Source organism: Falco biarmicus, chromosome 11, assembly GCF_023638135.1.
Source record: "Falco biarmicus isolate bFalBia1 chromosome 11, bFalBia1.pri, whole genome shotgun sequence".
In the NCBI taxonomy this organism is placed as follows: Eukaryota; Metazoa; Chordata; class Aves; order Falconiformes; family Falconidae; genus Falco; species Falco biarmicus.
Window position 1 is genome coordinate 27659619 of NC_079298.1, and position 18196 is coordinate 27677814.

Genomic DNA, 18196 nt, shown 5'->3' on the forward strand with positions numbered 1-18196 from the left:
GTTATGAGGACCTGGCCAGTTGGAAGATGCATTACCTTTGCAGAGCATGTAGGCCAAACAAACAACAGATGGTAGTAACTTTGTCCACATTAATCTGTGTTTGAGATAGCCCAGTTCAGTCCAAGAGTGCAACATCTTTATCTGTTTGCTTTTAATTGCAAACACAGAATTTGGTTGCCAAACAGTGAGCCCTATTGTTTTGCAGGTGAGCTGAAGAAAAAAAATAAAAAAGGACTGAATTGCACAGTCCTAACTGTACATACCCAATTCAACTTTACATGATTTTTTTGTTTAAGATTACACTGAAAAATTAATACAATGAGTACCAGTTGTGAAGTATTCTCCTTTAACAACTAAGCTACTGGAAAGGGAGCTTCTTTTATGTTGCTGTTGACCAAAGTAACAACAGTGACAAGCACTGAGTTCCTACTCACTGCCTGTAAATGTTATTTGCACTGTTTTTTAAAAAAGCAGTCTTTCACATTCAACATAAAAAAAAAAATCCATAAATACACAACACAAAGTCATTCCTAATAACACTCAGTAATCCCCACTGCATCGTCTCACAACTCCAAAATGAAATTGTGATACACTCAAGCTAGTATCCAGATTATTAGTTTATACAAAACAATGTGCATACTCTGATTTTTTTGATCCTTAGACTGTCTCATTTTAAGTCAGGTCTGAATCTTTTTTTTTCCCTATAGTTTCCTTTTAAGTACACCTACACAAGAGGCAGAGAGAAAGAAGTCATTCAAAATACGTATTTTTCATGTGGTTAGGGTAATTATGGATTCTACAAATGCCTAAACTCTGCTATATTAATCGTTGACAGGCTGTTACATTTAATCCCAGTAAAGGACAGACAAGCATTCATAGTATTGTTTACACTCAAGAGATAAATGTCTCAAGAACGCAGTCAATCAAGTGAAACTACTTATCTGCAAAATCCAGTGCAGACAATTCATACCCCTACACCTTAACTGCAGGAAGCATGACTCCCATTTCACATTATGGGAGCTGACACTCTAAAGAAATTAAGAAGCTACCTTTACTTTCATACTTCTGAACTCCGGTGTTTGAAAATGAGCTCTTAAGAGTCTGATACTGTACTAAGCCCGAGATCCTTAGCATCAACAAGATGTTGGAAGAATTTCATTTCCTCTCTGCTTGGCATTGGGAAGATATGTTGCAAGACTCAAAATCAGCTGTCATCCCATGCAAAGTTCTGGATGGATACAACGGAAGAGGAAAGGTGATGGGCGAGTTTTTAAGCACCTGAACACAGATTACTACTTACGGCAATGACAGTGCGTTATTCTCTGGTGCTTACTGCCTCTTCGGAGGCAGGCAGCTCACCTCTGTGGAGTCAGAGGCTGTGTTACCCTTTGATCTACTCCCACAATGTTCTCCTCCTTTTGCATACAAGATGTTCCTCAATACAAGATATTTTTTTCTGGAATAATCAGCTCCCCCTTGCAGTTCTGCTCATTGCATCTGACTGCTTTAAATAAACATCATGGCAAAAGAAAGCAAAAATGGCAGACTTGGTAGGAGGAAGAGACAACTGTCTGCTCATTTCCGTAAACAAACCAAATCTCACGCAGTGACAGCTGACCTTCCACTCAAGAACAGGAGTCTGATTAGGCATGACGTTCTGCCTCCTCAGACATTACTACTGATAGCACCTAAGGGAGAGAGACTTCCACTGAGAGCTGTTGGACAGAAGTAAAACTGGCTGCCTTGAATAGCAAAATAATAGTTATCATTCCTTTAATTCAGCATTACCCATAAGAATAATTATTCCTACCTGATCTGCTCTGTTTGCACGATACCTTCTTTATGTCCTTCCAACCGAGCTGCCAACCGCTCCTTGTCAAGACGCACGCACTCTTCATCCTAGCAGTAACAGTAATGTTTAACTGTAACATTTAGTATTTTGTGCATTCTCTTTATAAAAATAAATACAACTAGAATTAAAGCCATGCAGATTTTTTTTCTTTTTTAATACATTTGGAAGGACAATCTACATTTCCAATTAGTTTTGATCTATGCACTAGCACTAACTGTACAACTATTGGAAATTTCCTCTCAAGAGCCACAAAGTATAATTAGAAAAATTAAAAGGAAACTAGCAATCCCTCATAAAGAGCCTTGCTCAGAGAACAACTGAGAACAACAGAAAAATCAGAAAACTTACAGCTGGCAAAGAATGCACACATTCAGGTATGTCAATACATATACACACATACATATTCACAGGTAAATTTGTTGGACACTCAGATTTGCCAGATATTTATTTAATCAGTGACATTTTTAAAGAAGAAAAAAAGCTCAGAACTTTTATCTTGACACAAAACTTTTATAAATGGCATTCCTAGTGAATATATTAAAAAAAAAAAAAAAGTCCTGAGTAAGGAAGCATCTAGTAACTCATACCACGTTTGAGACAGACATGTAATTTGAGAAAGCAGCAGAGAGATGTAATTTTATGCCATCTTCTCAGGTTCTGGTACTGCTGCTACCACTTGTGTTTGATCAGTCTTATTCCCCCGCAAAACTTAAATCAGCTTCAAGCCTATCCTATCACTAGAAGTCTGTTCGGAAAGGCTGAAGCACAGCAAAACCATGCCCATGTATCAAGAGAGACCTGGAAGCCCTACACGGAGATGGTCTCCACATAACTTAAGAGATTTTACAGACTCTGAGCTACCGGAGCAGCAAAGAAACAAAAAAGAAGACAGCCATAAGCTCATTAGGCTCATATGCAAAATTCTTGATTCTCCAGATTACGATAGTGAAGATCTACAGTTTCAAACATACTGGCATCACAACCACATAGGGTAATGTAGAACAAAAATCTATAGATCACCAAAAGGTCATCTCGCAGCAGTCATCTGCTCGTGTGCCATTAAGAACACATAAAGGTTTTTTGTTCTTATGCAGTTATAACTAAGCACAAACATGTTGAAATCCAACTTTTTAATAAAGGAATTTATGTATTTTGATAACCCTTCTAAGAAGAAATCTAAAGCCTTAGTACTCTGAGGCTATCTATACAGCCAGATTTATAATACCTCACAGAGGAGACAACTGGATGAACATAGTTTAAAAAAAATCTATCAGGAAAAACAGTAAGTCAGTTTTTAAAACTAGAGTTAAGTAATACAATGTGTGCAATAACTAGACACATTGCTTCTGTTCAAGAGGCACTTGTGAAAATACACTTACATTAATTGATTAAGACAGAGCTTCAGATGATAGTAATCACTGGGAGTTTCATATACTGCTATAAAGGGACTAAAACAGTAGGTAAAACAAAAAAGTATCCATCGATGGGGATAAGACTGGCATTTAAGTTTAATGCCAACTCATGGATGGCAAATAACTGTAACAAGTCATTAAACAGCACTTTTATTCCAATGCCCTAGCTCTTAGCAGACAATTATAATACAACAGGTACTTACAGATATGTGGTCAAGCTTTCCCCTTTCATACTACAACACGTATCTAGCAACTACAATTCCAAGTCTAAATCACAGGCTTCAAATTTAACTCCTTCCAGTTTGTGTTCACACTAACACAAGTGCTGTGTGGACCCAGAGGACAGGTACCGAACTGAACTGCTACAAAAACAGATATATACTGTAATTTACCACCACCCCCATTTTGTATTGATGACAGTCATTACCTCTATTCTTGGTTTCTTTGCTTCTGCTAATATTTCATCTGCTGCTCTTTTAACTACAAGAAAAAAAGGACATTAAAAATGCAAGATTGTAGTAGAGTTTCATAAAATAAACCTCAGTTATTTTTTAGTTAAACCGTACCTTGAGTGGACCGTTGAAGGCCAATTTCAAGTGGAGCGCTTCTGTCTATGCTTGAGGAGGTTGCTGTAATCAAACACAACATTTCATTTAAGTACAAAAGATTTGAAGAAGTATTTAAATATGAAAGGAAGGAGGACAACAGACAAATTGCAAGAATGGAAATTCTAACTAGATATTAGGTAGCAAAGACAGTGTCAAACACTGTAACTGCAGATATTCAGAGCCTGATTGAATATGAAGTTAGATCAGGTTGCAGTCAGGGTCATTTTGGCCCTTCTTTGAAAAGAAGACTGAACCAGATAACCTCCTGAAGTCCCTTCCAATATAAATTAGTCAGTGATTCTATGTATACATAAAAGAAAACAGAGTCAAAGATAATTTCTTTATAACCTGGAATCAAGATCTATTAATTTGTCTAGTTTTTTGGAATAAAGACAACCTCCTGGTTGTTTAAAATACATACCTAAAAAATGGTTTACTGCTCATATTACAGAAATAATCTCATGTTCCAGTATTCTTAAAATTCTAAGACCACCTACAAAACAGAGTAACTTACAAAAGTAAGCCATAATTATCTTTCAGAGAAACCTCTTTTCTCTGACTATTGTTAAAAAATTTTAAAATGATGAAATACTAGGCAAATCTGCCAGGCTGACAAAGCAGTGGTTTGAAATATTTTACTGAAGATTTTAACCCACACACTTATTACATGAAGATCAATGCACTACCGAAAGTTTCCCACAGTCTAGAGAAGAAAAAAATACCAGTCTAAGCATTCTAACACATAACTATTGACCAAAAGCTGTTACACACAATAAACAATAATAAAAAAGTAGCTCACTTCTAAACATGCATGTAGGAATGCAGCTGCTAAATGCAATAAAAATAATGAAGTTCACAACAACAACAAAAAAATAAAATAAATACTAACTTCATTTGAGAAGTCTGAACACATTCAGTTAAGCTGCAAATTGACCACCATTAACCATCCTTCCCCTCCTACCCCTCATTTGTGCCATAAATACGAAGCAACAGAGTGCACTAAGTGTCTAAGTTAAAAAAAAGCATCACTCACATGTTTCTCCATTTAAGTATGCAAGCAAGTCTTTCCTATCAGGTCTTCTTACCACAGGAATGTTTTCAGTCTGAAAAAACAGCAAACTTGACATTAAACCATTATTCCCCCAGAAAGTCTCTTGCTCAACATTTTCCACTTTTATTGAAAACTACTCAATTCACACAAATACAGCAACACATGTCCTGCCTCCCAAGAAAGCATAACCATCAAGCTTAAAAATGCAATTACTTCCTAGAGATTGTTCAGCTACACAAAACAAAACATGTTTTCTGCAATAAAACTGAAAGAGAGGACAGTCATTTTCCTCCATCACATCAAAACTTGCAAAATAAGATTAAGAACCACCTTTTAACATATGTGCTTCTCTGCCAGGAGTCAGTGCTGGTACACAAATCTAGTATTTCAATTTTGTTGTTCCAATTATGTATAACACGCAGCACTGCTATATCAGGTAACCGTGTGGCATGGAGGAAGATGAAGCACAGGCTCATAAAAAGCAGTCAAATGGAAATCAAAAACACACCCTTTCAGAGTTTCCCTATCTTTATTTGTAGAGCTTATTCAATACATTCTTTAATTAGATTACATACTTCTGATTCTGCTGCAAAGCTACCCTGCTGTATTTTTCTCTGTTTTGTAGCTGCTTGCAATCTCAGCCACTAAAGGATCATCGAGATTGGGATCACACAGAGAACAGATGGACAAAAATACTTTTGAAATAGTGCTGGAGACAACTGTGACTGTAGTGTCAAAAAAACCACTGCCATTACTGTTAATATTTGGGTGACAGACTCTTCCTCTAAATGCAACCTGGTGGTTTGAAGGGATAATCTGTTAAGAAGTGAATTGTCAAGAAAAATATTCCACCTTGATAGGGACTGTCATTTGATGTCTATGTAGGCATGTTCCTTTTCAAACACACACGCACTTTGTTGTGTATCTTTTCTCCTTTCCCCAGCCAAATTCATACACTGAAATGTTACTATCATTCCCTGAAAATAACTAAGTACTTATTACTTAACACAAACAAAACAAAATAAAATATGGTCTACTTACTGCAGCACGGCGGACATAGACAGGATGCGAAAGGTGCACATTATTGAGCAGGAACAAGATAGAATCCAAAGTGTAGTATTCCCTGGGCTGGCCCTCTTTCCCTGTCCTGTAAAATCATGAAAGAAAGATTTTAACATTTAACATCTCCGTCTCTGTCTCATGCACACACTTTTGTAGCAAAGTTCTCTTTTCTCTCCAGATGAGAGTTCAAAAAGCAAGCAGTAATATTATTATCAGGCTATTGCCAAACTAGTGAACTATCAGTTGTGTTAACAAATATGAGAGAGGGATATTTATTCTTCCAGCCTCTTTACTGAACAAGTTATAAAAACTGTCCAAAATAAGAGCTGGAAGGGTTGTAAAATATACAAGCAGCAAGACTCAGGAAACTTTAAGAACACATTCTCCCATATCTCAAACATTTATTCTGATTATCAAAAGTCCACCTTATCTGGGACAGCTAGAGGAACGTAACTGAAATGCAACTGAAAAAAAGAGGTATTATGATGTACTCTTCAGGTATAATGGGACAGAATTTTCACCACTAGAGAAGGCACAGTAAAGAATTTGGAATACATAAATTCCATGAAGTCTAGAGAGTAAAAAGTTCAAAATGGTACCAAAAGGTCAAGATAAGGAGCGAGCAGAAAGTAATTGCACACAGAACTAGCAAAACCAAAGTGGACTACAAAATCACAATGGGAATACTCAAGTCAGATCACTTCAGAGCAACACGACAGCATCAAGTTACACCTCAACTTCAAAACAACCTGTTTGAAGAAGATGCCTTTTAAGTCTAAAAAGGAATGTGCTCTGTGTAAGAATTAAAAAAAGAGAACCACTAACAAAAAACAAGGCCCAACAAAACCCAGTGTTTTAGCTTGGTTCCACGTGCTTCGAACTTGATTCCCCCCTCACGCAGGTCCACACCTTCATGCTGTCACCAGACAATTCTGTAGAGGAAGCAATGCCTGTTCCAGTTTCAAAACAAAGCCTGCTCCCCAAATACTTCATCCTCTCTGAGAAACTGACCTTTCCATCAGTTTCACAGCCCTCAGCGGGACCAGGAAATCAAGGAGACCAGGGATTCCACGGCGCAGGCTTGGGACCTGCCAGACCCAGCTCCAAGCAGGACAGGGCTCCTCCACACTGCCCAGCTCCCATCCCCAATCAGCCAGCTCACCTCAAAGCCTGAGGAAGATGACCCACCAAACAACCAGGCCAAAACTGTAAAACTTAAGACTGGCACAGAATTCTAATGAAACCAGAGAAGGAAGAAAGACTTCCACTAAAACCATAAGAAGGAGTTTTCCTTCCAAGTGCAGCAGCTTTACTAATGGGTTACCATCAGTATCGAAACACACATCACAAAAGTGCCAACCACACTGGGGGAAGGGAGAGGAAATAATAAAAAAAAACCACTTTCTTGACCCTAAAAGAGCTACACAAACAGCAACTAAACACAACAGCAGTATGTCTGTTTTCTCCATACTGCAGATATAAAGCCAGTACCGCTTTTTGTGCAATTACTTTCCTAAATTTATCTAGATTTAAAGTGTCCAGTAATCTGTTCAGAACTCATCACTAGCAGTAAGGCTGAAAACATTACTTTCACAATGATGCCTAAGAAAACCAATACACGAATAACATGCAGAGAAAAGAGGTTGAAAATACAGTGAGAAGAGGAAAAAGAATCTTTCTATCCCCATTCCTTCCTTCCGAAAACTTAGCCGGCATGATCTGCAGGTGCACATGACATTTTGTTGCTGAAGAGAAAAGGTAAGACACATAGTATCTGTCAACTGCTAAAAAGCCAAAAGCTGGTTTCACCATTAGGGCCAACAGAACTGGATTCCTCAGCAAAGAAGTGTTAGCCCACTTCACTGTTTCGCTGCCAGGATCTAAACATATTCAGAGCACTGGTAGAAACAAAAGCTTCCTCGGTATAGACTTGGCTCTGAAGTCTATGTCACATGATACAGTTGCCACTTCATTTTAAAACAAACATTTTAGATTACCTCACTTCAGAATAACTCATTATTTCTTTGAAGTGCGCCATACCCATTGAACATTGCATAAAAAGTCCAGGTCGTCATCTACTCAGGTTTTTAGCAATATTTAGCAATAAATTGCATCATTTGGAAAACAAGTACTGAAGGGTTATTTATTAATTTGAAAATACAGTATTATACAGCCACAGGCACTGCCAAAGCTCGGCAGGGCACAGCTGGTACTTCATCACTTAAAACCACACACACAAGAAATCCCCATGCTCATTATGGGTCTAAGAAGATGTTTTATTAGGGGGGGCGAGATATTGCACTTTAAAGGGACAGTATCAGACAGACAACCAGCTGTACGCAAGGAGAAAATCTAAGTCTAAACTGACATTTCAGCACCAGTTTGTATTCCTTCCAGGTTTTCCAGACAGAAAGAACCTTCTCAGAGAACCAAAAGCAAGCTGATCTGAAGGTAGCTCACTTCATTCAATTTACAAACATTCCAAGTAGAAAAAAATCAAAATCTTAAGATTCAACCTTAAAAAGTCCAGTACTTGTATTTTTTCTGTAATGTTTATTAAAAAAATATATCTCTTATGAAAAAAACCACAAACCCATAGCTTAAAAAATTTTACATAATGCAAGAGAGAAAGTTCCACCTGCTTGCTTTTAACACCAGAAATTTGTTTCCTGCTCATCCATTCACCCTCAAACTGTGGGTGCCAGGAGTTTATTCATTTTTAACTGCTTTATTTTCTCTTTCATGTTTCAAAGCATGAAATTTTACAGAGGTACTAAAGGCCTGTGTCTCATCCACAAAAGAAAGCAGTAATCTTTATAAATACAAGACTAGGCATGCAGAGTATCACACAAATTACAATACCCATGACCAGCTGCTCACTGTTTAAAAACTTCTCAGCTGTGCATACAAACCCTCTGCTGGGTAAACAAAGCAAGTTAGTTTCTCTGTTAGATTGGTTCCTTCCTTTGGTTTAGAAATAGATTCTACAATCACTCTTAAGGGGCCACAGATCAGCCCTTAGCTCAAAGCACACAAAACAATCTTAGACAATCTAGCCTTCCTCATGTGCCAGCAGGGGTATTCATATAATTATTATCTGGAAACTAACCTGGATCAAAATTAATTTCTGCTTTCCCCACCCCGGGTTACTTTTAACTTGGCTTAGTTCCTCAGACCGATTCATTGTTTGGCTGACACTTGTGCTAGCACAGAGAGAAGGCAGTGCAGGGCAGCGCTGCCAACTTCTGCCAGCCTGGCTGCTCAAGGAGCCACAGTGTTAAATGTCTAGTGGGACTACTTCTAATTCTAGCAGGGACAGAATGCCACCACGGCTGCTCAGACTTGCATTACTCTCTCCAGACTGGCAGCAGAGATGCAGTTACAGCAACCGTGCTGTGGACATCTAAAACAAAAGTCAAGATTTGCTTCACGAAAAACTAAGCCACTAACAACTGCTCAGTGCAAGCACAGTTTGGATCCTGCAAAGTGACCTGAATAAAAAAGTTTTCGAATCTTAAGTTTTAAAAATTGTTTCTCAAAGTCCCTACATAAGTCTGGCAATTACTTAAATTAACAGATCCTAAACTGTGGTGCCAAAGCTACTGGCCTTGGCTTGCAGAACTGGTCTCATTTTTACAGTGTCTTCAATGTAAAGACTAGACATCTATAACTCCACCAGGGTTCACAAGAAATGTTGTGAACTGACAGCAGTCTGATGCTGCAAAAAGTTCAGAAGCCACTGGTCTAAACCAAGATTTACTAACTTCAAACCAACCAACCCACACCCTCCAAATCCTACAACACGTTTATCACAAGGATTGAGGACACAATCAGCCATTACAAGGTTACTGCTGCTGTTCTGTCTAGCGTCTTCTGTTCACACAGCTCCTTCTTGACAATGAAGATAAAGCTGCCTGAATGTACATAATGAAGTTTTCATCTCCAGCTGCTGTCTTTTTGTCTTTTGTTCACAATTTCTAGGCCTAATTCAAGGTCTCTGAGGCAGTAGCAGAGTTAGGGTGGCATCTCAGTTTCTCTGTTCCCTACAGAAGAGCAATGAAAACTGTGTCTACTTAACGGTTACTTGTTACTGCTCGAGAAAAGAAACTTGTAGCAAGGAAACCACTGCAATTCTCTATGCAGTTGCTCAGCAAAAATAGAACTAAGAATTTTCAAGAACTTCAGAACTTAACTGTCTATCCAAGTATTTTCCTTCCGCTTCAGTCTAGCCACCAGTATCCCCCACTTCTGCCAGGCAGAGCCAATACATCCCAAATCAGTTTCTGAAAGCTTAGAATAGGTAATGAAATAGCATATTTCTAGTTTTAAAAAGAGTGCAAAGTAAAGCCAGTTAAAAAAAAAAATCTGTCTACAAGTTCACAAACACAGGTTTCTTTCCTTTCTCTCTCAAACTAGAAATAAGGACATTGGATCAATACTAATATTCATGTCATAACTATAAAAGCTTTTTAAAAAAAAAAGCCATCCCTGGTCATAGACTGAACTACAAGGGGGTTTCTGGCAAACCTGCTGGTTCTCCTGTTTTTCCATCCAGCTTCACAGGATAACGTACTGGCTTTGATCAGTTCCTGAAACGTTCTCTATCTGATACTTAACAATAAGCAATTTTCTTCTCTTGGATTTAAAAGAGATTCATTGAAATCCTTCTAGTCAGGACATTAAAAGCAAGCAGTTCCTAAATTCAGATGAAAGAACTCCCTTGTGTCACAAGCAATACACACTGTACCAGAAAAATCAACAGGTACAAAACCTCATTTTCTGAAGGTTTTCTGAAAATAAGCACTGCACCTTTTTTAAAAAATCTTTCACGCAACAGGAACGCTATCCCTGCTTGTTTACAGCAATAAGGACAACTCGGCGGCTGCCAGCTCTCGGGCCGGGAGCGGGCTGAGGGGCCCGGCACAGGTGCGCACGGCCCCGGATCGCCACAGCGGGACGCCGCTGCGGGCCTCGCTGGCTTCCCCGCAGCCGGACAAAGCTCCCGGGGCAGAGCAGCAGCCCGGCTGAAGGCAGGCACTAAGTACGTGCCGCCCGTTTTCGCCCAACCCCCCGAAAAACTTGGAGGCGCCGCCTGCCGCCATCTCCCCGCCGCAGCCCGCACAGCCGCCCCGCCGCCTCCCCTCGGGCCGCAACGACAGGCCTCGTCCCGGCCCCGTGGTTCCGCCGGCCCAGGGCAGGGCCGCCGGCCGGGCTCCGGGGGCCTTCCCGGAGGAGCCGCCAGCCCTTCGTGCCCGGCCGGGAGCGCAGAGGAGGCAGGCCCGGCCCGAGGCGAGCCCGCCCGGACAGCCGCTCCGCCGGGACCCAGCGCCGGGGCGGAGAGGCGGCGGCCGGCGCCGCCGAGGGGCCCTGCGGGAGGCGGCGGCCAGGCCGGGCCTCGCTCCCCGCAGCAGGGCGCCGGGGCCCCCCGGGCGCTCCCCCGCAACTTCGGGGCAACTTCTCCCCGCGCCCCCCCGGCCGTCCCCTCCCCCGGCCGGCGGCCGCCCGCCCCGGCCCCGCCGCTTACCCCCAGATGACATAGTTGGTCTTGACGTTCTTGGGCCAGGAGAACTCGCCGAAAATCACCTCGTCGCCCTTCACCACGATCTCCTTCTTCTGCGTGTTGTACTGCCGCAGCACGCTCAGCACGTCCGCCATCTTCGCTCCGGAGCCGCCGGCCGCCGCCGCTCCGCTCCGGCCCCTCCGCCAGCCGCGCCAGGACCCCGCCGCCAGGCCCCGGGCTGCCCGTCGCGAACGCCTGAGCGCCGCCACCCGCGCCACCGCCTACAGGGGGCGACGCCGAACCCGTCGCCATGGCGCCGCGCGGCCCCGCCCTCCGGCCGCCAGCTCCCGCGGCGCGCGGCGGCCCTCAGCGCCCCGGGGCGGCTCGGCCTGGCGATGGGCCCCGTCCCGCTGCCCACCGGCCGGGCCCGGCTGTGGCCGGCGCAGGAGGTGCCGCGTCCCGGCTGAGGGGCTTTTCACCGGGGCCGCCGGAGCCCCCTCCCGCCCGTAGCAGCACGGGGCAAGGGCTCCCCAAAGAGCCCCGCACGCTGTGCAGTGGGAAGAAAATCTGCTGGGGCCTGGCTGTGAATGGGGAAAAGGAGAAAAAAAAAAAGGCCTGAAAAACCAAACACAAAAATCTCTGCTTCATCAATCACAAAGATGCGGTTTGATTTTGAGAAGAATCAGCCGTCAAAATCGGCGGCAGCACAAGTAACTGGGAAGGGTTCCTTGGTTCCGCAGCTGGAGCAGCAGCAGCAGCGGGGCCGGGGCGCAGGCCGCACCGCCCGGCCTCACCGCGCTCTCCCGCTGTCCCGGGTCAAGCCCTGCTGCTCCAGCACACAAACAGTGCAGGCGAAGCGCTTGCCCGCTGAACCCTGCTGGCATCCCCCGTGGAACACCAGTTCGTGCGATTTCAGGCCTGGCAGAAAGCCCTCGCGATGGCTCGTTCTAATCTTTGGTGCTCAAAGTTGTCTTAACGCTTTTCAAGGCTGGCAGAAAATGCCATCCCATTTTAAATCTGCAACAGGCAAAATCGCACCATTTTTCTTCCCATATGTAGCACATACTGAGACCAACAACACAGATTAAAAGCCAACAGTTTATACAATCTCCTGTTGTGAGATGTTGGTGGTACCACCATTCATGTCAGAGCTACGCAGCACGCTGAGTATCGCAGGTATATTTATAACATTTCACATATAGTGTCAAAATAGTCTAAATACACAAACATACTACAACACATGACATATTATACCAATCACTCGCAGTATTTATTTTTCAATTACTATTATTCGTTAGGAGACGAAACCATAATGAATTAACAGAATACTATTTGCCAGGCTGGAGCTGGAACAACTGCTGGACCTACAGCTGATAAAAAATTGAAGCAGAACTTGAAACGCTTCCAATGGGCCAAGAGCTGGTTTTACACCTCATCCAAAAAACCCTGCTACATCACCTAAACCAACTTGCCCCTTAGGCAACACATCCCATACATCTGCAAGAATACAAATGATACTTTCTTCAGCAAGTTACAAAGTAACATTATGTTACAAGACACAGAAAAAATTCATTTTAAGCTGTGCTGTGGTGTGTGCTCAGTAAGCAGCAAGTGAAGCAGCACGTCATCAGATGCAACAGGGTTTATTTTCATGTTTCAAGAAAATGTTGCAGCTTGGGCTTGCTTTTTTCAGTTAAGGATGCCCTCATTATAAGCTCCTATTGCGAGTTTACAAAATATTTCCCACAGATTGGCTTTGGGGAACACAGTGAGATTATTAACCATTATTTTTATCACCAGATCAGGACTTGATAAGAGATGTCAGAGCAACAATTTTCACATGGCATTAGGTACTGTTTTCAGTGTTGTTCATCAGTTTTGTCACCGATTAGGCTGGAAAATCATTACCTGAAATGAGAAAGCATGTTACCATTCAGTAAAATGAAAGTATATCGCACAGGTGCAATCTTTCGATTGCATTTTATGACAGGTTTACACAGAGCTGTAGTCTGACAGGTTATACCGATGATTTGTCTGACATGAAAAACAAATTGTAAAACAAGGTTTGGCAATTTTACATCGTAGGTAACTCCATTAAGATTAATAACATCAGGAAAGATTGTTCAAGTCTTATAATGCAGGAGGAGCGAGACATTCTGTGTCTGAATACACCATGTTCATTTTTATACGCACATGAACAAGACCAAGTCAGTACGCGTTAGCTGATTTCCCCGCACTGTTTTCTAAACCTTGGAACTGGCTACAGAGCAGTGATCCAGGGCACCGCTCCGCACCCCTGCCCAGCAAAGAGGGGCAGAGAGGGTTCTGCAGTGCTGAAATTGCCATCTAGGTCCCCGCCGGGAGACTGGGAGGTTATCGAGCAGCTACGCTGGGCCAGGGACACGGCTCGGTGGCAGGGGTACGGGTGTGCCAGCCCCCGCAGCGAGCTCCGGGGGGCGGGGGGGGCGCGGAACGCGCTTCCCGGGCGGGCCGAGGCGAGAAGACCCCAGCACGCTCGCACGAAGTAAAACCTCCCGGCACGTTAATCCTTTAGGACGATGGAATGGATTTTCCGGGAGTCACTAGAACCGTCCCACGTGTTCCGGGGTCGGCGAAGCACCCAGCGAGCGTGAGTGCCCGCTGCCGGCACCCGCCGCGCCCGAGCGGTCCCGCCCGCCGGGAGCAGGCACAGCCAGACAGGCCGCGGCAGCGGCGCGCCGAGCCTCACACCTGGCGGGGCGCAGGCCCCGCCGACACCTTTAGCACCGGGGTCCCCCCCGCAGCAGTGCTGCCGGGCGCCGCTGCCGCCCCGCCGGGCCGCTCCCCGCTCCCCGCTCCCCGCTCCCCGCTCCCCGCTCCCCGCTCCCCGCTCCCCGCTCCCCGCTCCCCGCTCCCCGCTCCCCGCTCCCCGCTCCGGCCACCGGGCGCGCGGCGGGCAGCCCGCGGGGGCGGGGCCGGGGCCTGAGGCCGTGCCGGACCGCCGTGAGGACTGAAGCGGCGCCCCGCCCCTTCCTGCCGGCGCCATGGCCCTGCAGGGGGCGCTGCGGCGGGCGGCGGCGCTGGCGCTGGGGCGGCGCGGGGGGCCCGGCCGGTGGGTGCGGCGGCGGGGACCGGGCCGCTTTCGCCTTCGTGCCCTCGGGACGTGGGGCCGGGGAGTGGCGCGGCGCGGCAGGGGCCGCCCGGGGTGGGGTGGGGAGCCCGGCGGGCCGTGCAGGCCGCGGAGCAGCACGGCGGCGGACCCCGCTGCTGTGCTGGAAGCCAGCGTGGCCCCTTCTGGTAGAGCATCTGTTAGGGCCGCGCTGCGACGCTGGGCCCGGACCGGTGTGGGTTTTAACGCTTGATTAGGAAAAAAAAAAAAAAAGGTGTATTTTGCTTGTGAAGGCGGCCGTTTTTCCTTACTGCGGCCTGCAGCGTCTCTCTCTATGCTCGTCATCCTGCAGGCATGTCAGAACCGCTGCGGCTGGGGGTATTGGGGCTGAAGTGAGTTTATGTGTAATGGAGAAATGACATTAAATGTTTAACTGACACAGGATAAAGCCAACCTTTATTTTGTGAACTGTAAACCGTGTCATTTGTTTGAAAGCTCAAATATCTGACATTGATTTCTTTTTAGTTTTAGAATGGGGAACAGTCTGCCTGCTTCTGTAGGATTGTCTCATGATGCTGCTGTCAATCACATACAGGTAACTGTTTACACAATATTTGTTTTCAACATGTTTAAAAGCCACAGTTACTTAAATGCTGTATATACAAAGAAATTCTGCAAAGAGTTCTGCACGTTGGACCTGGTTCTTACCTTTACCATGTGATAGTGGCAGCATTGTTTACCCCCAGCCCTGGAAGTTGATCTTCCCAGGCTGTGCCATGTTAGGTTTTCTCAGACCTGTATTCAAAATTTAGTACTGCTGTCAATATTGGGAATTAAACCTTGTAAAATGACGTATATCAAGTAAAGTAAATATTTGAAAAGTAAGTTGGTATTTAAAACAAATTTACCAAACAGCCTGAAATTGCCTTGAATTTACAGTAAAGTAATAGGAGCCTTTCTTTTTCCTGTTCAGAACCCCTTTTTGTCACTCTGCTTGCCACCGGCACGTCCCGTTTGCCTTACGGACCCAGAAAGCCATACTAAATACTTCAAGGAGAATGCCGCTTGTCTGGCAGGCCGTAGGTCTGTGGCTGCAGAGCAAAAGAGGGCTCGGGGTTGGCACCATTGCGTGGCTGTCATACCATGTGCCCCGCCGTCATTCCACTCACTTTTGGAGTAAAGCGCAGGTCACACGGCTTCGTGGGTGCCAGCAGTGCTTCTGGTAGAGATTGTCGGTGCCAGCTTGCCTCTGTTTCTCTGCTCCCACAAGACCATAACATTCCTGAAAATTAGATACTAAGTTTTAACTGATTCCAGGTGTTCTATTCAAAGAGTAGAGCATACCTTTTGCTGAAACCTTTTAAAAGCTTAAGCAGAATGGGAGAAGTCACCGCCTTCCATGTAGTTCTGCCTGCTGCACTTGTGTGCGGATGCTCTTTGGGATCTGGTCAAGTGCAGCTGCACTTTTTGAGGCCGAGAGCCTGACTTTCTTGGTGGTTGCGTACAAAGCAGTTTCTATTCTGATGTGAAAGTATGGGATGCATTCCTAAAGGAGCTGCTAGGCCACGATAAAGGTCTTCAGAACAAACCTGAAGTATGTTTTGCACCCACCATTCAGGTGATGGTATCTTCTTGACAGATACCTTGATAGAATTCATTGCTGTCTGCTCCTTGTTTTTAAAAAGTAGTTCATTCCTTGCCTTAAGATTCTTGTGGCTGTACATTAGAAACAGGGAAAACTTACAAGTTTTTCATTTGGTTTTAAAAAAAATGAGAATTAAGTATGGTGTTTTGGAAGAGCCTTCGAAAGTCACCAGCTATTGCTGTAGCACAGCTGGGAACTCCTCAGTTGTCCCTGTTAAAAGTACCTCAGAATGCCCTTTACAAAGAGTAATTTTCCTGTATTTGTTACCATGATAGCAGACTTTTAACTTCTGTGCAGTGTAACTTGTATATTTGTTTTCATGGCTGTTCGATACTGTTAAAATATGCTGACTTAAAAACAAAGCACACTGACTGGAATGCTTTTGAACATACAGGACATGATTTCAGCAAACTGTGTGGTGATTTTCTCTAAATCAACATGCCCCTACTGCAAAATGGCAAAAAACCTTTTTGAGAGTATGAATGTGAATTATACAGCTGTAGAACTGGACATGAATACAAATGGAAGTCAGCTCCAGGACATTCTTGAACAGATGACTGGTGGCAGAACAGTTAAGTATATTTTCTTACAGGTAACAAGCAAACTAAGAACTTACACTTCATGGGTTATGACCATATCAAGTTCTTCATTTTTTTGAGGCATGTAAACTTGGGATACAAGCTCCTAAATTAAAGGCAAGGTACTGCAGAAGGGTTCTGTGCCATCTCTTTCTCTTGAGACGCTCTGGCTATCCCTCTGAGGTGATCTTTTCCATACTGCCACTAAGATAAAGTCTATTTTCATTTGTAGAGGTATATTTAATCCATTGTGTTTAACACATCTTGTAATTTCTTAATTTTATAGTTTCACTTGACTCTAGTTTATTACAATCTCTGCTACAGTGACTCTATCCCGCTTTTAAGGGGCACGCAAACAAATTTTCCCATCTCTAAATATTGTGGAAATGTATGAATTATGTATGTATATTTAGTATCACTGCACAAGAACATAACTGTTGTGTGTATACTAAAGTCCCTGTGGGCTTGCTTAGATTTTTATCCTTTTTCCAAGGAGTAACTAATGCAATTTTCATTTTCTTGGTAGGTCCCAAGAGTGTTTGTCAACGGGACTTTTGTTGGAGGTGCTACAGATACTCAGAGGCTTCATGAGGAAGGCAAACTGCTTCCATTAGTTCACCAATGTCAAGGGAAAAGAAAATCCTGAACAGCCATCTAGCTTAGCTTAGTCTTCCTTTGTATAAACAGAATTTTCCAAACAAATTTAAAGATGACAAACATACACTGCATCAGCTGGACTCAACAACTTCAAATTACAGATTTCCGAATTGGAGATCGCTGTCTGACACTGACTTGACAGACTCAGCCAATCACTTGGTGTCCTTGCCTCAGCTTCACCACACCCAGATTGGTGGGGAAAAAAATGTTGTGTAACTCTTGGGGCTCTCAGTAGCAACAAAATGACATCACTATTACATCCTGATACTATGCTTCCAAGAAGTATAGACAAGGAGAACAATCCTGTATTTTTTTTGCTGCAAATTACTTCGCTTTCTGGTTTTGTTCCAGAAAGTTTATTTGTACAATAAATAGTCAGTTTAATGGTTCCTTTAAATTTAATTCTTCTTCGAATGTCAAACTGTAATCATGAAGATCAAGTATGAAGCAAAACAAGTTTGTAGTGATAGTGCTGTGTGCATGTCCACGTCCCTTAGCTTTCAGTGTCTTATCACCTTGCTACCAAACTGTATGTCCACTTGCTACAGAAAATGGAATAAAGATTCTTGCAGCTTTCAAGAGGTAGTCAGTTGCTTTCATCTGTACTCCAAAGCGCCAGTCTATACAGTGTCACTCAGGAATATCCTCCTAGGGGAGCCAGACAGCTCTGTTACCAAACGATGTAGCTACAGACTATGTTATGATCAATCCAGCATTATTATGAAATTTAAGACAAAGGAAAA

The 18196-nt window shown here is 43.8% G+C and overlaps 3 protein-coding genes across 5 annotated transcripts in view; 1 reads left to right on the plus strand and 2 right to left on the minus strand.

Annotated features, from left to right (window-relative positions):
* Positions 1-11710, minus strand: part of CDC73 (cell division cycle 73) — a 112780-nt gene extending 101070 nt beyond the window's left edge. The window contains exons 1-6 of the mRNA XM_056355954.1: positions 11510-11710; positions 5965-6070; positions 4906-4975; positions 3831-3893; positions 3692-3744; positions 1811-1899 (exon numbers count right to left, since the gene is read on the minus strand). Coding sequence (XP_056211929.1) covers positions 1811-1899; positions 3692-3744; positions 3831-3893; positions 4906-4975; positions 5965-6070; positions 11510-11640 — 512 coding nt within the window. The 5' untranslated portion in view covers positions 11641-11710. The remainder of the gene's footprint in view (positions 1-1810; positions 1900-3691; positions 3745-3830; positions 3894-4905; positions 4976-5964; positions 6071-11509) is intronic.
* LOC130156767 (ubiquitin-conjugating enzyme E2 D2-like) lies at positions 5486-5897 on the minus strand. The gene is given in 4 exon segments (XM_056355546.1): positions 5486-5541; positions 5544-5719; positions 5721-5800; positions 5892-5897. Coding segments are annotated over 4 exon segments (318 nt in total).
* Positions 11711-13972: 2262 nt separating the features above from the next.
* GLRX2 (glutaredoxin 2) lies at positions 13973-18032 on the plus strand. 3 transcript variants are annotated; one of them, XM_056355960.1, is made up of 4 exons: positions 13973-14114; positions 15099-15168; positions 16613-16789; positions 17323-18032. In XM_056355960.1, the coding sequence occupies exons 1-4, from the start codon at positions 14044-14046 to the stop codon at positions 17440-17442; spliced, it is 438 nt and encodes a 145-aa protein (XP_056211935.1). In that variant the 5' UTR covers positions 13973-14043; the 3' UTR covers positions 17443-18032. The 3 variants fall into 3 exon arrangements, with proteins under 3 accessions (XP_056211935.1, XP_056211936.1, XP_056211938.1); XM_056355961.1 differs by lacking the exon at positions 13973-14114 and adding an exon at positions 14467-14576; XM_056355963.1 differs by lacking the exon at positions 13973-14114 and adding an exon at positions 14865-14965.
* Positions 18033-18196: the final 164 nt, after the last annotated feature.